The 19,565-nt window shown below is 44.8% G+C and overlaps 1 protein-coding gene across 2 annotated transcripts in view; it reads left to right on the forward strand.

Annotated features, from left to right (window-relative positions):
• Window positions 1–6,332: 6,332 nt before the first annotated feature.
• POMK (protein O-mannose kinase) overlaps window positions 6,333–19,565 on the forward strand; it is a 21,550-nt gene continuing 8,317 nt past the window's right edge. Inside the window, exons 1-4 of one of the 2 annotated variants that reach the window (XM_049632485.1) lie at window positions 6,333–8,147; window positions 9,040–9,191; window positions 12,874–12,971; window positions 14,392–14,706. In XM_049632485.1, coding sequence (XP_049488442.1) covers window positions 14,413–14,706 — 294 coding nt within the window. In that variant the 5' untranslated portion in view covers window positions 6,333–8,147; window positions 9,040–9,191; window positions 12,874–12,971; window positions 14,392–14,412. The remainder of the gene's footprint in view (window positions 8,148–9,039; window positions 9,192–12,873; window positions 12,972–14,391; window positions 14,707–19,565) is intronic. The other variant, XM_049632486.1, reaches the window with a different exon arrangement.

A 19,565-nucleotide genomic window follows, 5' to 3' on the forward strand; every position in this document is an offset into this window, starting at 1 on the left:
TATGGTAAATGTCAATAGATATTACCCACATTAAGAAAAGCTGGACTTAGACAAGATTAAGACACCACTATGTCCTCTGGGACATCAATTTTGAGAGAGACCAGCAGCATGCTCTGCACCATGGTACCTTGAAAATGTTTATTGGCTATTGAAATACTATTTGGGGACAAAGAAGCAGAAGAGATTATCTGCCTGATGGAGTCAAGAAGGATTCACAAAGGAGAACAAATTTGTCTAGTTACATCCTTTAATAAGGCTGTAAACTTTACAATTGGTTATATCCCAAATACTAACTTATAAATTAACAGGACAGTCCAGAACATTTCCCTGGATCATTTCCATCTAGAGAAATCAATGTTTTTCAAACTGGATTGTAACTCATTAATGGGCAATTACATCAAGTCAGTGGGTCTGAACCAACTTAAAAAAAAAAGATATAGAAAATGTTTAATTTCACTGAATTCTCTCACATTATTTCTTTCATTCTACTTGATTTGGTGTATTCTAATATTTTCCCCAGCATTAATGAGTAATATTGTGTGTTAAGGTATACAACATAATGATTTGATAAATGTATATATTGTGGGATGAACTACCACATTTAAGGTTAGTTAACAAACCCATCATGTCACGTACCACTTTTTTTGTGGTGAGAACATTTAAGATCTGCTTTCAGCAAATTTCTCTAGTCTTTTAAGGAAGAAGGATAGATGATTGATACAAGACCCTTCTTTCACAGTTTACGCCTTTAATGCTATACATTTTCCTCAAGCAACTGCATTAACTGTTCTCGGAAATTTTGATATTTTGTATTTCTGTTTTCATTCAGCTCAAATATTTTCTGATTTCTCTTCTTGAGACAGCATCTTTGACCCATGGATTGTATAGAAATGTGTTTAATTGCTAAGTGTTAGAGGAGACTTTCCTGCTATCCTCTGTTACTGATTGAGTTGTTTGGTTTTATTTTGTTTTCAGTGGTGACTCTAGAAACCTTTCCACCATATAGGTCTCCTTACCCTCCACCATTTATACTGTAATTATCTTTTGTACTATAGCCACTTACATTAAGAAGCTCATCAGACAATTTTACATTTTGTGCATTCAACCGCCAAACATTTTAAGGAATTCAAGAAAAGACTAGTCTGTTACATTTACCCAGCTATTTACCATTTCTTTTACTCTTCTTTCATTTCTGATGTTCCAAGTTTCCTTCTCCTGTCATTTCCCTTTTGTGTGAAGACATTTCTTTAAGCAATTCTTTTTAAAAAAAATAATTTTTAAAAGTTTATTTGTTTTGAGAGAGATAAAAAACATGAGCAGGAGAGGGGCAGAGAGAGAATCCCAAGCAGGTTCTGTACTGTCAGCATGGAGCCAAACTTGGCGCTTGATCTCACGAACTGTGAGATCATGACCTGAGCTGAAACCAAGAGTCAGACACTTAACTGAGCGACCCAGATGCCCCTGTTTAATTCTTTTAGAGTAGGTCTTCTGGTTGCAAATTTTATTATTTTTTCTTAATCTAAAAATATATTTATTTAACCTTCATTCTTGAAGGACATTTTCACTGGATGGAATTCTGGGTTTATAATTCTTGCAGCACTTGAAAAAATATGCCACTTCCTCTGTCCTTCATGAATTCAGATGAGAAATCTATCATTAGAATGGTTGTTTGTCCATAGGTTTCTCTCTTTCTCTCTGGCTGCTTTATAATTTTTTAATTTGTCTCTTGTTTTCAGTAATTTGATTTTGATGTGTCTGGGCATGGGTGTCTTTGGATTTATTTTTCTTGCTTAGCTTCTTAGATCTTGAATTTTTTACTAAACTTGGTATGTTTTCAGCCATTATTTCCAAATATTTTTTCAGCACTTTCTCTTTTCCTGTGGGACTCTGATGACAAGAATGTTAGACCTTTTATGTTTGTCCTACAGGTGCCTGAGGTCCTCATTTTTTTTTCTTTTTCTCTCTGTTGTTGGTCGGATTAAACAACTTCTATTAATCTGTCTCCAAGTTTAATGACTTTCTCTGTCATCTCCATTCTGCTATTGGATCTATAAAGTGAATTTGTTTAGTTATATGTTTTTCAGTTCTAAAATGTTTATTTAATTCTTCCTAAGTTCTATTTCTTTACCAATACTTTTTTTTTTTAATGTTTATTTTTGAGAGAGGTGGGAGTGGGGTGGGGCTGGGGGGACAGAGGATCCAAAGTGGGCTCCATGCTGACAGCAGAGAGCCTGATGTGGGGCTCGAATTCACCATTCATTTAGATCATGACCTGAGCCGAAGTCAGCCGCTTAACTGACTGAGCCATTCGGGTGCCCGTCTTTACCAATACTTTCTATTTCTTAAAATTCATTTGAGACAGAGAGAGTGAGAGAGAGCATGAGCAGGGGGGAGAGGAGACAGAGGGAAAAGAGAACCTTAAGCAGGCTCTATGCTCAGTGTAGAACCTGACACGGGTCAATCCCACAATCCTGGGATCATGACCTGAACTGAGATTGAGAGTTGAATGGTCAACCAACTGAGCCACCCAGGTGCCCTGTAATACTTTCTATTTTTAACTTTTGTTTCTAGAGTGTCCATGATTGTTTCAGCATTTGTATAACTGTTTTAATGTCTTCGTCAGATAATCTCAATATCTGTATCATCTCATCATTGGTAACTGTCAATGGTTTTTCCCCATGCAAATTGAGATTTTTGGATACTTCATACACCTAGTAATTTTCTATATTATGGGCGTTTTGAATGTTATGAGACTCTAATTCTTATTTAAATCCTGTGGAGAATGTCAATGTTTTTCTTTTAGCAAGCATTTGCTATAGTTAGGTATGGGTCACAAGTTACAACACTCTGTAGCTACATTCCAAAATCAGTTCAGTTTTCAAATATTTTGCAGTGGTATTTTTTAAATAACATTTTTAAAGTTTATTTATTTTGAGAGAAAGCACAAATGGGGATGAGGCAGAGAGAGAGAATCCCAAGTAGGCTCTGCACTACCAGCACAGAGCCCAATGGGAGGCTCAAACTCATGAACCATGAGATCATGATTTGAGCTCAAGTCGGACACTTAACTGTGCCATCCAAGCACCCCATTGCAATGCTCTTTTTTTTTTTTAATTTACATCCAAATTAGCAGATAGTGCAACAATGATTTCAAGAGTAGATTCCTTAGTGCCCTTACCCATTTAGCCTATCCCCCCTCCCACAACCCCTCCAGTACCCCTCCCTCAGTTCTCCATATTTATGAGTCTCTTATGTTTTGTCCCCCTCCCTGTTTTTATATTATTTTTGTTTCCCTTCCATTATTTTCATCTGTTTTGTCTCTTAAAGTCATCACATGAGTGAAGTCATATGATTTTTGTCTTTCTCTAATTTCACTTAGCATAATACTATCCAGTTCCATCCACATAGTTGCAAATAGCAAGATTTCATTCTTTTTGATTGCCGAGTAATACTCCATTGTATATATATCACATCTTCTTTATCCATTCATCCATTGATGGACATTTGGGCTCTTTCCATATGTTGGCTATTGTCGATAGTGCTGCTATAAACATGGGGGTGCATGTGTCCCTTCAAAACAGCACACCTGTATCCCTTGGATAAATGCCTAGTAGTGCAATTGTTGGGTCTAGGGTTGTTCTATTTTTAGTTTTTTGAGGAACCTCCATAATGTTTTCCAGATTGGCTGCACCAGCTTGCATTCCCAACAATGCTATTTTTTTTTAATGGTTATTTTACTTATTTTGAGGGAGAGAGCGAGAGCACGCATGTGGGAGGGACAGAGAGAGAGGGAGAGAGAGAATCCCAAACAGGCTCCACGCTATTAGCGCAGAACCCAACACAGGGTTTGAACCCACAAAATGTGAGATTATGACCCGAGCCAAAGTCAGATGTTTAACCAACTGAGCCACCCAGGCATCCCTACCATTTTAACTGTTTTTAAGTGGTATTATGTGCCTTCATCTTGTGCAACCACCACTACCATTCATCTCCTGAATTTTTTTACCTTCTCAAATCGAAACTCTGTACCCATTATACAGCATCATTTTTAACAGCTGCATAGATATAATCTCTTTCAGAAAGCCCTATTGTTAAATATTTAGGTTTGTTTCTACAGTAAACATTCCTTATCCACAACACTTCATACAGTACATCTTGCACATGTATTCAATTATTTCTGCACGATAAACTCCTAGAAATGGGATTTGCTAGAGTCCTTTATATATAGGAGGAATTGATATGGGTTATACAAATTTACACTAATATATGGCTGTGGGGAAACTTTTAGATTCTGTACATCAACAGTAGGTATTACCATTCTCTTTCCTATTTGCCAATCTGAAAGCAAGTTGCTTCTAGTTATTTTACTTTTCGTTGTTCGGATTCCCAGTACAGGTTCAGTTTTTAACCCGCATCAAATTACACTCTTGATTCTGAACTTGGAAAATATGTCCGTGTAGAAGTAAATAGCACTTCCAGTTTAACCCACAAAAAGTTATATAGTCTAACTTCCAATGTTGAAACTTTTCCATCAGGTACAGATGCCAGTGCGATGCATTGAGACCTTCCAGCTTCCCTCCCCCTTTCCAGACAGTACTGTACACCTCCTTTGGCGTTTGTCAAAGTTCTTGCCTGCCACCCTTTGAATGCGTGAAACTCAGCTTTCCTGCGCAGGCTAAGCCCCTGAGTTTCCCCTCCACCAGTGGTTCTCAACCTTCAGAGTCTTCAGCATCACCCAGAAGCACAGATTGCTGGACCCCACCCGCCGCCAGGTCTGGGATGGAGCCAAGAATTTGCACTTTTAAAAATTTCCCTGGAGACGTGAAGCATCTGCTTCTGGTCTGAGGACCACCCTTCGGGACCACCGCTTTGCAATGATCAGGAGCTTTTTGAAGGGTTTAGATCTTATAGCTTCACTCCACTGTACGCAACTCCAGGCTGGGAGTCCAGACTAAAGCAATAATAGGTCAACACATCATTGTCCTCAAGGACTCAGAGAGAGGCCAAGGAGAGGAGACCGGTGGGCGCACCGGGGCTGGAATCCTGTCTGCGAGGGCCTCCAGGTGCGCGGCGGGAGGCGGACGCCAGGGGGCAGCCTCGCGCTCTCTCTGCCCCCTCTGGTTTCCGGCCGCGCCGGCGCAGGAGGCCGCGTGCAGGAGTGGGGGCCGCAGGTAGGCGCAGCAAGCGGGAGGTGGGGAGACGGAGAGGCGGGCGGGAGAGCGCGGGGAAGCCACAGACCCGGGTGCGGCGTCCCGCTCGGACCCTAGAGAGACATGGGGCTGCGGGGCGGGCAGGCGCGGAGGGCAGAAGAGCTTCCTGCGGGGCCTGCCCTTGGCCGGCGGCGGCCGCGGCCCCAGCAGCGAGCGACTACCTTGCGGCCGAAAGTGGCACCTTTACGTGACGGACGCCTCCGCCCGGGTCGGGCTTGGGCTCCAGCTTGCGGGCTCCTGTGCCGCCTGGGGTCTTTCGTGCCGCCACTCCCTGGGGGCGGGGCTCCGTGTTAAGGGTATAGTCCAGTGCCGCCCGGTTTTTAAAGGCCGGCCCAGCCCTTTTGTTAGTATTGTCTTCTCCATCCTTTACCTTGGCTGTAGCACCTTTAGGTTAAGAAAGCATCCGGAACATTTAAAATAATTATTTTAATGTGCCTCGTGTTCTACCGGCAAACTGAGATTCTAGTCTCAATTTTTTTGGGTAACGCCAATTCGTTTTTCCTCTGGTTGAATTCAGTATTCAATCAATTGGTAAAAATTAATTTTGTTCCATTGCCTTCTTTTAAATAAGCTGTGATTGTAGAGCAGTGGTTTCCAGTTTTTTGTTACCAGCTTTTTCCTATCAATGTCAGAAATCCTTTGTGTCTAAACATTGACTGAATTTCTCTTACCCAGCCGGCCCCACAATCTTTATTCCCTAACTTGCAAAACCAGCAGCAACTTTCAGTGTCATTTTGCTTATTTCAGGACAAAATTCCTTCAGCCATACAGCCTATCCACAGCCCTTGGCAGCCTACTCCAGAAATACTCCTTTCAAAGAAAAAAGGCCCATCATGTGTTGGGGTGGGCTAAAGCTTTCTTTAAGAAATGGGCAGTCTTGGGGCACCTGGGTGACTCAGTCTGTTAAGTCAGTCTCTTGATTTTGGCTGGGGTCATGCTCTCTCCGTTCGAAGGTTTGGGCCCCGCATTGGGCTCTGCACGGACAGCAGGAGCCTGCTTAGGATTCTCTCTCTCCCTCTCTCTGCCCCTCCCCCCATCTCTCTCTCTCTCTCTCTCTCTCTCTCCAAAAAAAAAAAAAAAAAAGTTTAAAAAAAAACAAAAAAATTAAAAAAAAAAAAAAAAAGGAGGGAGATGGATAGGCAGCTTCACAGCATCCACCCTCAACCCCTGCAGTGACCATGCTATGTTCAATTCCTGAACCTTCAACACCTGAAGGTTGAAGGATTTAGGGGAAGAATGTGAGGCTGGAAAACTTGGCTCCTCCATGTACAGTTTAGTGACCTTGGCTAAGTCACTTCACCTCTGACTCAGTTCTCTTATCTGTTAAATGGGAAGAGTAACAATTATATATGCCTCACAGAATTAGTGTGAGGTTGACATTGTGTAAAAGTTGAGTTTTTGGATGAGTCTTTTTTTGAGCATTCGGAAGTGGATGTGAGGACTTAGGGATGATTGAAAGACTATTGAAGCATATAACTAACTGCAGGGCCCATAAGAAATGCATTAAATGGTAACTGGGTAATGGTGATCTAAGGTAGATTAGAAAATATGAATTTCTACAGAATTTGTACCTGATGTTGGCACCCTTTGCATGGAAGTGAAGAAAGTGGTATGCCTCCAAAAGAAAAAATATGGTATAAGCTTCAGGCCCTATACAACTGAATCTACTACCAGTGGTGAGGTGGAATCAGTGGAAGGTTGTCGGCAAGGGGGTTTGCGAATTAAAAAGATGGTGAGTTCAAATTGGAGTTGGTGCTGGATGAGAGCATCAGAGGACAGGCACAAGAAGAGATGAAGAGCAGATTTGGTGGGACTGAGAAAGCAAAGAGGAGTCAGTGTGTGAGGCTGTGAAGACAAGGAATCCTGGGTGATCAGGTAGTCAGTGCATTTTTACTGAGTTCTTGGCTATTTTCCAACTGCTGAGGATACAGGGGTGTGCAAAGCAGGCAGATAGTCCTCCGGGAGCTCACAGTTGAGGAAAAAGGAACCCACGTACTGGAGCCTGGACTTCTCAAGAGGGGCGCCTTCAAGGGTGGAGGAAAGCTCAGGGCCTGGAATGTGGGGTGCAAGGAGGGGTCTGGAAAGGCAGACAGGCTGGATCTCAGGGGACCTTATAGGAGTTTGGACTTTATCATGAGGACAGAGGAGGACTGTTAGATGGTTTTAAGCAAGGGGTGATCAGATTTGTGCTTTAGAAAGACCGCCCTGTGTATACCAGCAAGAAACTTCCGCACATGCAGGAGTGTGTACAACACTTGCTTTGCTAGTTGTGGAGTTCAATGTGCCAAACTCGAGCTTCATGTGTCTGTGTGGATAAACCTCATAAACTTAATATTGAGCTTTTAAAAGAGCAAGTTGCAAAGGGTATATACAGTACAATACTACTTGTATGAAGCTCGTGAAAACATCCATATATTATGTTATTGTTTATAGGCACACTGGTGGTGAAAATAAAAAGCATGTGTGGGAATTATATACGTCAGTGGTTCTTGGACTCGAGCATGCCTCTGAATCACCTGGAAGACTTGTTAAAACACAGATTTCTGGGCTTCACTTCAGTTTCTGATGCAATCGGTCTGGAGTGAGGACTCAAGGACTCACATTTCTAGGTGATGCTGCTGCAGGTCCTGGGACCAGAGTTTGAGAACTCTGATGTACATCAACTTGTGGATGGTGATTACTTCTTGGGAGGGAGAAGAATAGGACTGGGAGGGGTCCAAAGAGGCCTCAACTGTATTTCTTTTTAAAAGATCTTCAAAAAAAAATATGATGCACTGTTACTTGACAAAGCTTGATGGGTGTTCATGATATTATTTTTTAGATTTTTGATGCTTTAAACATTTCAGGAAAGAAAAAATCCTGTTTGCTGTTTGGAAAATGGACTGGAAAAGAGAAAGAAGTGGGAGTCCATGTAGAAAACTGTTGGCAGAAGCCCAGGTAAGAGATACTAGAGGCTTAGACCAGGGTGGCGGTAATAAGAAGGGATTTGAGAGAGGTTTGGGTGATAGAACTGACTGTACGTGGTGAGTGGTTGATTTAGAGGTCAGGGAAAGAGGGGACCAAGTCACTTGCTTTGTGACTGGAGCAAGTAGGTGGATTATGTGTCTGGCACTGTAAGGGAATCCTGGAGGAGGGGCATGCTGGTGACAAGAAAGAGATAGCTCAGTTATGGACATCCCTGGCCTTGAGGAGCCAGCTGAGTGAAGTGTAGGAGAAAGACCTAGGCCACAGTGGAGACTTGGCAACCAACGGCATCACCATGTCTGTGAATGAGATTACGTGGAGGGAATGTGTAGGATGGAAAGATGGTCTGTGACAGACCCAGAGGAATAGTGTCAGCTAGGGTAGGGCCCAGCCAGCTTCTGCTTGCCACTTGTATTTGTATGACCTGCAAGCTAAGAATGCTTTTTACCTAAAAATGTTGGGGGGAAAGGTCAAAAGAGGAATAATCTTTTGTGACACAACTATATGAAAACTACATGAAATTCAAACTTCATTGTCCATAAATGAAGTTTTATTCAAACACAGCCACACTCATTTGTTTATGTACTGTTGCAGGCTGCTTTCACACCCTGGTGACAGAGTTGAATGGCATGATACAGAGCTTGTGGCCTCTTATCACTTTACACTGCTGCTTGGTGGGTCATAAGTCATGTGATGCCGTTGTCACCGGATTTCAACTTTTGGCTCCTAAACCTAAATATTTACTGTGTGGCCTTTTATAGAAAAAAGTGCTGATTCTTGACCTAAGGTCTAAGTTAAGACACACTTGGTCATTTTTTGAATATTGTAAAAGAGAGATGGCAGCTGTTTTATCCATTTCTTTAAGAGCACCTTGTGAGAATCAGGTACTGGTGGAAGAAGCTCAAGAGACTGTGAGGCCTGAGTGGTCAAAGTCGTCATAGTTCCAGTTGAAATCCATGAAGACAGGAGGGAATGGGCCAGGGAGAAAGATGCGGGCCTGGAGTCTTTATGAGAAAGGTAAGCGAACATCCATCAGAACACTGATGGGTGTAGCTGGAAAGACTGAGGGCAGGTTGAGCAGGTGGCATTGTTTCAAGAAAAGAAAGAGATTTGAGGCTGGAGCAATTCAGTAGAGCCGGTGTTTACTGGACACCTCTTAGTGACAACCAGGACATGCAAAGCAGCATTTTTTAAAATTATTATTAATTAGAAAGAACTACACTGGGTGGTAGAAGAGTCCCCTACTTCTAAGATTTTTTGCTTAGAGGAAGCAGTGTTGCTGTGCTGACCCTTGACATGCAGCCTCACTGGGCTGGGTCACTGGAAGAATAAAGTTGTCATTTACTGAGATTCTGACCACTGGAAACAACGGATTTGTGGGGAAAGAGCAGATATTGAGTTTGGGAAGTATTTCTGTTATCTTTTTTTTTTTTTTTAATAAATTATTATTTTTTTAATGTTTATTTTTGAGAGAGTGCAAGCAGGGGAGGGGCAGAGAGAGAGGGAGACAGAGGATCTGAAACTGATGTGGGGCTCAATATCATGAACGGAGAGATCATGACCTGAGCTGCAGTCAGACCCTTAACCGACTGAGCTACCCAGGCGCCCCGTTTTGTTATCTTTTTAAGTTGAAATATAATTCATATGCCAGGGGCGCCTGGGTGGCTCAGTTGGTTAAGCGTCCGACCTCAGCTCAGGTCACGATCTCACAGACCGTGATTTCGAGCCCCGCGTCGGGCTCTGGGCTGATGGCTCAGAGTCTGGAGCCTGCTTCCGGTTCTGTGTCTCCCTCTCTGTCTGCCCCTCCCCTGTTCATGCTCTGTCTCTCTCTGTCTCAAAAATAAACGTTAAAAAAAAAAAAAAAATTTAAAAAAAAGCAAAATATAATTCATATGCCATAAGTTGTTTTTAATTAATTTATTTTTATTTTTAAATCTTTATTTTTGAAAGAGAGAGCATGAGTGGGGGGAGGGGCAGAGAGAGAGGGAGACGCAGAATCTGAAGCCAACTCCAGGCTCTGAGCCATCAGCACAGAGCCTGACGTGGGGCTCGAACCTATGGACTTGTGAGATCATGACCTGAGCCAAAGTTGGACGTTTAATCAACTGAACCACCCAACCGCCCCTAAAGTTTGCTTTTTAAAGTGTATGGTTCAGTGATTTTTAGTATATTCACAAGGTTTTGCGACCATCACCACTAATTCCACAACATTTTCATCCACAAAAGTAATCCAGTGCCCATTAGCAGCCATTCCCCTTCCCCTTTCACTCAGCCCCTAGCAGTCACTAATCCACTTTCTGTATATGGATGTGCCTGTTCTAGATATTTCATATCAGTAGAATCCTATGATATGTGATCTTTTGTGTCTGCATGTTTCATTTAGGATAAAGTTTTCCAGTTTTATCCATGTTGCAGCATGTATTAGTGCTTGATTTCTTTTTGTGGGTGAATCCTATTCCATGTTTGGATATATCAGATTTTTTATTTGTCCATTTATCATGAGGGACTTTGGGTTATTTCCGCTGTTTGGCTGTTATGAATAATGCTGCCGTGAACATTCACCTACAAGTGTTGGTATAAACGTATGTTTTCAGTTCTTTTGGGCATATACCGAGCAGCAGATTTGCATGGGGAACTCTATGTTTAACCTTTCGAGGAACTTCCAGACTATTTTCCACAGTGGCTGCATCATTTTATATTGCCACCATCACTGTAGGAGGGCTCCTATTTTCTCACAGCCTCCTCTGCACTTGTTCTTGTCTCTTTGATGATAGCCATTCTAGTGGATATGAGGTGGGTCTCATTGTGGTTTTGACTTGCATTTTCCTGAGGACTGTTACAGTTGAGCATCCTTTTTTGTGCCTATTTGCCATCTGATATCTCCTTTGGATAAATGTCTGTTCAAGTCCTTTGCCCATTTCTAAATTGAGTCATTTATCTTTTTATTGTTGAGAAGAAATATTATTTTTGAATTGTCTGTCAGATGTTTAAGTGATGTCAAGGAGCCAAGGGTGGTGTTCTGAGGAGGCTGGGACTAGGGCTTTACAACTGGGAGCTGTCAGCAGGTGGGGACAGAGAGCCAGAGTCTGGATGAGGTCACAGAGCTTGAGGGAGAGGTCTGTCTGAGCCCTGAGCACTACAGCAGCTTAGAGTCAGAGGCAAAAGGAGCCCCCAGAGTGCACCTTCCTGGGAACCAAATAATAAAGGCATTTCAAGAAGGAGAGAGTGATCAGCCATTCCAGATGCCACTGAGCAGTCAAGAGAAAGAAGAGAAAGGGCCGAGGCCATAGAAATGAACTTGTCAGGTGTATTGACCCATTTCAGTGGATGTGACTGTGGAGCAGTGGAACATGGCATCTCAATCACAGGAAAAGAGATTTATTTTTATAGAATTTTGGGGGTGAGTCGCCTGGGTGGCTCAGTCAGTTAAGCGTCTGACTTCGGCTCGGGTCATGATCTCGCAGTTTGTGAGTTCGAGCCCGCGTCAGGCTCTGTGCTGACAGCTCGGAGCCTGGAGCCTGCATCGGATTCTGTGTCTCCGTCTCTCTCTGTCCCTCCCCCAGTTGTGCTCTGTCTCTATCAAAAATAAATTTTAAAAAATGTAAAAAAAAAAAAATTTAGAATGTGGGGGGTGGGTGGAGTTTAGGCAAAATTTAAAGGAAATAATGTTTTGATGGACTCAAAGTTAAGCAGGGCTGCCTGTAAAGATGTCAATATCTGGTCCGGACTGCAAAGTGGACCCCAGAGTCTGGTTCCTGGGAGACCACAGGGTTCACATAGATGTTGAATGCCTTCTCCAGAAACTGCTCATGTGCAGTTCTGCACCCAGTTGGAAGCAGAGGTGGCTTCTCTGTATCAGAGAGACTTAGCTTCTCCAGGCAAGAGTGGGACATTTCCCTGTTCTTGGTAGGACTTTGAGTGGCAAAATTTTTGATAGTGTGTGACTTTAGAGAGCAGAGTTTCTCAGTGAGTAAGAAAGCAGTCTTCATTCAAAGAAGGGAGTTGTTGATACTTTATACCTGTAGTGTGTCCTTAGGAGAAATGCTGCTTTCTATGAATTTTGTAGTTGGCTTGATCCATGTCTGGTGTCCCAGCTCTATGAATGGCAAGTGGATTTTACTTTCTCCAGGAGAAGGTATGAAAGAGCTGTCCCCTCTCAAGCTTCTGTTCTCAGTGTGAATCCTCAGAGAGGTCTTCTGGACCGGCATCATCCAGGGAATTTCTTCTGTTATTCTCTGTCCTTGAAAGCTTATCACAATATCTGAGAAGCTTTTTTGTTTACTTGTTTATTGTCTGCCTTCTCCACTGGCTTCCCCCTAAGGTCCAAGAAGATAAGAACCACATCTGTTTTATTTACTCACAGATCCCCAGTGCCTAGAGTTGAGCTTATGGAAACGGCTTAATACATGTTGAGTGAATGAGAGGGCTGGAATTTAGTGATGGAGTAGAGGGAGTGGATTATTGGAACCAGATGCAGGACTCTGAGCTCACACCAGCTGGCAGGGCTTCACGATGGAAGCCAGGCTGTCGCAGGATTTCCCACGGCTCCCACTCCATCCTGGAGTTCAAGGGCCTGAGGGATACCCGGACCCTAGGAGGGCCCCTGGAGAAGGTGGACCATTTGAATTATTGCCATTTGTTTATGTGCAGAGTTGCAGTTTTTATTCAGCAAACCTCCTTTTTTGGTACTTTGTGACAGAGTATTTTCAAACCAGTGCCTGGGGCCAACCAGAACGCTGAGTGACCCAGGTGTCTGGGTGGAGACCTGAGCTGGGAGAAGGAAGACGCTCGTGGAAGGTAACTGTTCATGTCACAGTCATTTCAGACACAGGAAGCACAGAGTCAATTCTGTCACTAGTGTTCCCCATGCATCCCAGTACTGATTTTTTTTTAAAGTTTATTTATTTTTGAGAGAGAGACAGACAGACAGAACATGAGCTGGGGAGGGGCAGAGAGGGAGGGAGACACAGAATCCGAAGCAGGCTCCAGGCTCTGAGCTCTCAACACAGAGCCTGACATGGGGCCCGAACTCACAAACCATGAGATCATGACCTGAGCTGAAGTTGGACGCTCTACCAACTGAGCCACCCAGGTACCCCTTTCCCAGTACTGATATTAAGCGAGCACACTGTTATGGCCATCTCCTGTGTCAGAGTACTGACATGCTTCCGCTCTGATTCTGAAACAGCTTCTGCCTCAAGCATTCTTGAGTGTCAAGCATCTGATGTCCAGGGTCCTTCCATCTCTCTCCCTTGCCAACCCCTCTGCCATCCAACAACTAGGCAGTAATGCTCCACTGCGGGCCTCACACTGGCTCTGATGCTAGAGCTGAATTGGTGAGTGTCCAGCCTTCCTGGCAGTTACTTCGTGCAAGGATCACCACCATCATTCCAGCTCGTGTGCTCATCAGCTCTTACCCCGCAGCACTGCCAGAGCCTTTTACCTGGTCTCCCAGCCTCCATCTGTTCCACCCCAAACACATCTTTCACACCTAGCCTTGCTTGTTAAAGACGCTAGGGAGCGGGACACCTGGGTGGCTCACTCATTTAAGCATCCGACTCTTGGTTTTGGCTCAGGTCATGATCTTATGGTTTGTGAGTTTGAGCCCCGTGTCTGGCTCTGCACTGACAGTGTGGAACCTGCTTGGGATTCTCTCTCTTTCCGCCCCTCCCTCGCTCTCTCTCATAAATAAATAAACTTTAATTTAAAAAAAATCCTTAAAAAAAATTTAAGGAGCTTTCTAGCACCTTCCAGGGAATATCCCAGCTCCTTAGCTGGGTTCAGGAGACCCTCAGCATCCAGCCCCTACCCCTACCCCTACCCTACCCCATCTCCTCTCTGGCTTCTCTCCTTTGTCCATCTTCTGCCCTGGCCCCGCTAGACTAACAAAAGCAGTTTTCTTTCATTTTACCAATTATTCATTAAATATCTATTTAGTGCAAATTGCCGTGGGAGAAACAAAGACACCTTCCTTTTAGTTGAATCTAGAGTGGATGAACCCAGACGTTAGTTTGTAATAAAAAGACAGTGATCTTGAAAACAGCTGACATTGAGCATTCTGTACCTTCTTTAATCCTCACAAAGATGATAAAGCATGCAAGATCCTTGGGCATAAGAGGCATGAGAAGCTGTGTTGTCCTTAACCCCTTGTCACCCAAACACCTTAATGGACGTAAAAATTGACTGGTATTATTTCTTGTTTCATTTTATAATTCAGGAAATTACAGGGGATAACAGTATGGAAAAGAAAGCCCAGGACAGCAGAAAAGGTGCCCCCCACAGAGCAGTGCCCCCAGCTGTGGGGCTGCTCTTCTCCATGGCCCTCATGAACACGCTCCTCTACTTCTGCCTTGATTGGTTTTTCATCTCCTGTCCACGCTCTGCTCCCAGCTCTGCTCCCAGCTCTGCTCACTGTCCCCACGGACACTTCAGAATGGGACAGATGAAAAACTGTTCACCATGGCTGTCCTGCGAGGAGCTGAGGACCGAAGTGAGGCAGTTGAAGCGTGTTGGAGAAGGAGCTGTGAAGAGAGTGAGTTCTGGGTTACAGCTGAGTGTTATTGGGGTGGTGTTTCGGGATAGCAGCTTGGCACGATGTGTTAAGAGCCATCAAAATACCTTTGGCCCAGTGATCTTGCATCTGGGACTTTATCCAAATAATCCATTGGAAGGAAAAAAGCTAAATGCATAAAGGAGATTTTGCTTTGTTATTTATAGCAATAGAAAACCAGAAATAATAAATGTAAGGGACTAGTTAATTATGGTCCATCTACTTGATAGAATGTTCTGCAGCCATTAAGTGTAGTTAGGAATCTCGTGTGAAAAAAACATATGATGAGAAGTAAAAAAATGCAACATGCAAAATTGCACAATACATGATTTTCAACTGCAAAATTAATGTATTTATGTAGAAAATATAGAAATTACAGAAATTGTGCTATAGTGAAGGATTATGAGCAATTTTTTTCATTCTACTTTTCAAACTCTGTCATGGTATTGATGTTTTAAAATTTTTTTGTTTATTTTTTTTAAGTTTATTTATTTTGAGAGAGAGAGCAAGAGAGCAGGGGCGGGGCAGAGAGAGAGGGAGAGAAAGATTCCCAAGTGGGCTCCATGCTCATTGTGGAGCCCCACACGGGGCTTGAACTCAAGAACCATGAGATCATGACTTGAGCTGAGATCAAGAGTCAGACACTTAACCAACTGAGCCAGCAAGGTACCCCTAAAGTTTTTTTATTAAAAAAAATTTTTTTTTGTTTGTTTTTAATGTTTATTTATTTTTGAGAGAAAGAGAAAGAGCACGTGCATGAGCGGGGAAGGGGCAGAGCGAGAAGGAGACACAGAATCCAAAGCAGGCTCCAGGCTCTGAGCTCTCAGCACAGAGCTCGACATGGGGCCTGAACTCACAAACTATGAGATCATGACCTGAGCTGAAGTCGGACACAGCCTGCCAGCTGATGTCTGGGGTACATAGGGTTTGGTGGGACTGGGGGGACCGTTGGAGCAGTTTGAATAGAGGGACAAGGTGGTGTGTGTGTGTGTGTGTGTGCGTGCATGCGTGTGCATGCACACTGTCACACGTGAGTACAGAAGAGACCGAGGTGTGGGCTAGGGTGGAAGATTGGCTAGGTCTTGCAGGGGAGAGATGTCACCGCTTGACAAGGGTGTTAGCAGTGAATGTGGTGAAAAATCTGTGGATTCTGGTCATGTTTGAAAGGTAGAGCCAGTAGGATTTCCCAGTAGATCAGTTGTGGAGTGTAAGAGAGGGGGACTTTGTGTGCTGTCTCCCTTCTCATCCTGTGTTCTGCTCACACTGGCTCATTCCTGGTCTCCAAACAACCAGGCATGTTCTGTCTTGGGGCCTCTGCTGGTACCCACCTTTTTTACTGGGACACGTTTTCCTCAAATATCCATACAGCTCACTCTCAGATCATTCTGAACACCCAGAGTAACGAGCCTCTGGCCCTCTTCCCTTGCCCTGCTCTGTCTTCATAGCACATGACAAGGATCTTGGCTCAGGCAACAGGAAGAATAGGGTTACCATTACCTGAAAGGGGAGGGCCGGAAGAACAGAGTTTCTGTGTGCATGAGGTGAACATGTTAAGGCCCTCTAGATGCCCACGTGGAGACACAGATGGTTGGAAGAACAAGTCTCGCATTTGGGTCAGGGGCAGGGGTTGGGAATATAAATTTGGGATGGTGCTGAAAGGATGTGAAGAAACCACCAGGGAGGGATGTGTGTAGAGAAGAGGACTTACAGCCAGTTGATTTCTGTCTCCTTCAAAGAGGTGACTTTGAGGGGCTGGCTGCCCACTTGTTTCCATGTTACTGCTCAGACCATTTTTTGTATCTTTTTCAGAATTCCTCTTGGCCTTGAAGGATATATTTCTGGGTAGGTAGCTTTGATGGTGGCAAATCGTTTGAGGATGGATTGGAGTTTAGGGAACCTCTACAAATCATGCCCATCCAAGTATGGGGTTTAATAATAAGGACAGTAACTCTGATTAATGCAGTTTTGTTTATTAAAGTGAAGTATGATGGGGGCACCTGGGTGGCTCAGTCAGTTAAGCGTCCAACTCTTTATTTCGGCTTAGGTCATCATCTCAGTTTGTGGGTTTGAGCCCCGTGTGGGGCTCTGTGCTGACAGCGCAGAGCCTGCTTGGGATTCTCTCTCTCCCTTTCTCTCTGCCCCTCCCCAGCTTGTGTTCTCTCTCTCTCTCAAAGTAAATAAACATTAAAAAAAAAAAATGAGGTATGACTGAAAGGCAATTACATTGTTTTTGTGTGTCTTTGGCTGAAATTTGCCCTCAGGGCAAAAGTATTTTGTGCGCTGGATGTTAGCTCCATCAGTGGAGTCTTGTCTGTCTTGTGCCCTTGAACCCCAGGGTCTTTACAAGTTCCAGCACAGGTCAGCCTTTCACTGCCACCACAGGGGCACTGAATTGAACGACTCCTTGCACTAATGTGTTTCCCATTGCTGCTACCAGCTCCTCTCCATGTGGGCACCCCTCCTCACTGACACCCCAAGCTGGGAGGCGTAAGCTTCTCAATAGGAATTTCTGTAACCAGAGTTCTTGCATCGTGCTCGTTGACCTCCTCCTCCTCTCCTAGCACCCTTGCTTCAGTAATTCTTCAGTATCATCAGGACCTCCAGGGTGTTGATCCCATGACAGTTTCACTTTCTGTCTTCACTCCCCTATGTCACCCAGCAGCAGAGCCTCTGTGGCTGTTACCCTCAGTGTCACTCTCATGCAGACTCATGCAACAGCCCGTCCACCTCTCTCTCCGTTGTGCCCGGTGGGAGAGTCCCAAACCCGGTGACCCCAGCTGTGCACCTGCATCTGAGCAGTTGCCCTGGACAAAGTCGCACAGCCTTGGCATTTAATGCATGACCACAAACCTCAGCCGTGCAGTCAGCACAGCCCAGCAGCCCTACTCTGTTCCCTCGGCAACTTTTCCTTCCCCTGCCTCAACTAATGATCTTGCTGCATGAGTTATGAAAACAGAATCTTCCCAAAGGGAATTCCTTCATCCTCTGCCACCAGACCTGTAAGCCCTCCAGCTCAGGTGTTGTGACTTCTCGTGACTTCTCATGACGTTCTTCACTGGAGCTCTCCACTCTTTCCTGCTCCCTCAGTCTTCTCCACTCTGAGGGTCATCCTGGCTGGCCTACAGACACGCACGCTTTGGCAATGGAAATCGCTTTCCCAGATTCCCTGTTCCTCGGAAGCGCTGTGCATGCTCTCCTTCCTCTGTAGCGAAAGTGCTAGAGCTCTGGCCCCACTTCTCTTCTTGTCCTCTGCCAGGATGGCTTCCAAACACCCCTTCTCCAGGGAACTGCCCTTATCCCGACACCTGCAAACCCCAGGTTGGACATTTCTCTGTCTTCTCTTGCTTTATTTTTTCTGCAGCCTTTGATCCAGTTGACTCCTCTGTCCTTGCAACCCTGGCTGTCTGTGCTACCACCTCTTCATGGTTTTCCTGCTCTCTCACTGGCCATTCCTAATGACTTCCCTTTGCTGGTTTCTGTTCCCTGTCTTGCCCCCTGGTTCTCAATCAGAAGCGATTTTGTTCCTCCAGGGGACATTAGGCAACAGGTAGAGACACGTTTGTGGTTGTCACATCCTGGGAGAAAGCGGGAGTGGTGCTCCTGGCATCCAGCGGGTAGAGGCCAGGGAGGCTGCTAAACTTTCCACAATGCACAGCCTCACCCTAACAAATAATTAATTACCTGGCCCAACTGTCTGTAGTGCTGAGGTTAACAAACATCGTTCCTCTTAGTTGCTTCCTGGATCCTCTTCTTTTGCCTTCTTTAGATATACTCTTAAGTGATTGAATCTAGTGCCATTGCTTAAAGACATTTTGTGTTCTTGGGACTCCCAAATTTTTGTCTCTAGCCTGTAGCTCTCCCTAAGCCACATTTGTATATCCAACTACTTATTTATTTGATATCTCTGCTTGGTGGTCTGTTGAGCATCTAAGTGTCCTGAGGATGGAACTCTTGATAATTTCCCTTCTGAGTCCCGCTCTCCCAGCCTCCCCTATGTAGGTCAACACCACCACTTCCTTCCCACCTCCTTGCTGGAGCCCAAACCTGGAAGTCATCTTGGATCCTCTCCATCACTCCCCCTCAACTAAGCCAAGAGCAAGTTCCATCAGTTATATTTTCAAAACAGGCCCCAAACTTGTTTGATGATCTCCCTGGCCCCTGACCCATTCTAGCTGTCACCATTAGTTGTTGCCTTGGCCCGACCTGCTTTTGCCGGTCATGATGCCCCAAGCATACTTGTCTTCCTTTTTTTGAGAAAGAGAGTGATGCAAGTGAGTGAGGAGCAGAGAGAGAGAGAGAGAGAGAGAGAGGGAGAGAGAAGCAGGGCTCACCTGAAGTGGGGCTTGTGTTTTGCCCGAAGTGGTGCTGTTGTTCACCCCACGCAGGGCTCAAGCTCACCCAGAGTGGGGCTCCACTGTGTGCCTAACGACTGAGCCACCCAGGTGGCAGGCATAGTTGTCTTCTAAACACAGCTCAGATCATGCTACACTTGCAGGGCTTCCCTTTCCCCTTAGGGGGAAAAGCCGCACCTCTTGCCACAATCTGCCACCTTCTTCCTCATCTGGACCCAGCTCACCTCCTAAACTCACCCCAGATGGGTCCCTCACCCTGCCTTACAGTCACCTTTGCCCTTTCTTTTGTCCCTTGATCAAACACGCCCTTTTTCATCTCAGGGCCTCTGCAGTGCCTTCCTCTATGTCAGACACAGTAAGCTCCCCCTCCATCATCCAGTTCTCAGCTTCTGGGTCACACAGGGGTCACTTCTCAAGAGGGGTTCCCAACACCCGTCTTCAAACCCCCCCCCCCCCCCCCCCCCCCCCCCCCCCCCCCCCCCCCCCCCC

Source organism: Panthera uncia, chromosome B1, assembly GCF_023721935.1.
Source record: "Panthera uncia isolate 11264 chromosome B1, Puncia_PCG_1.0, whole genome shotgun sequence".
Taxonomy (NCBI): Eukaryota; Metazoa; Chordata; class Mammalia; order Carnivora; family Felidae; genus Panthera; species Panthera uncia.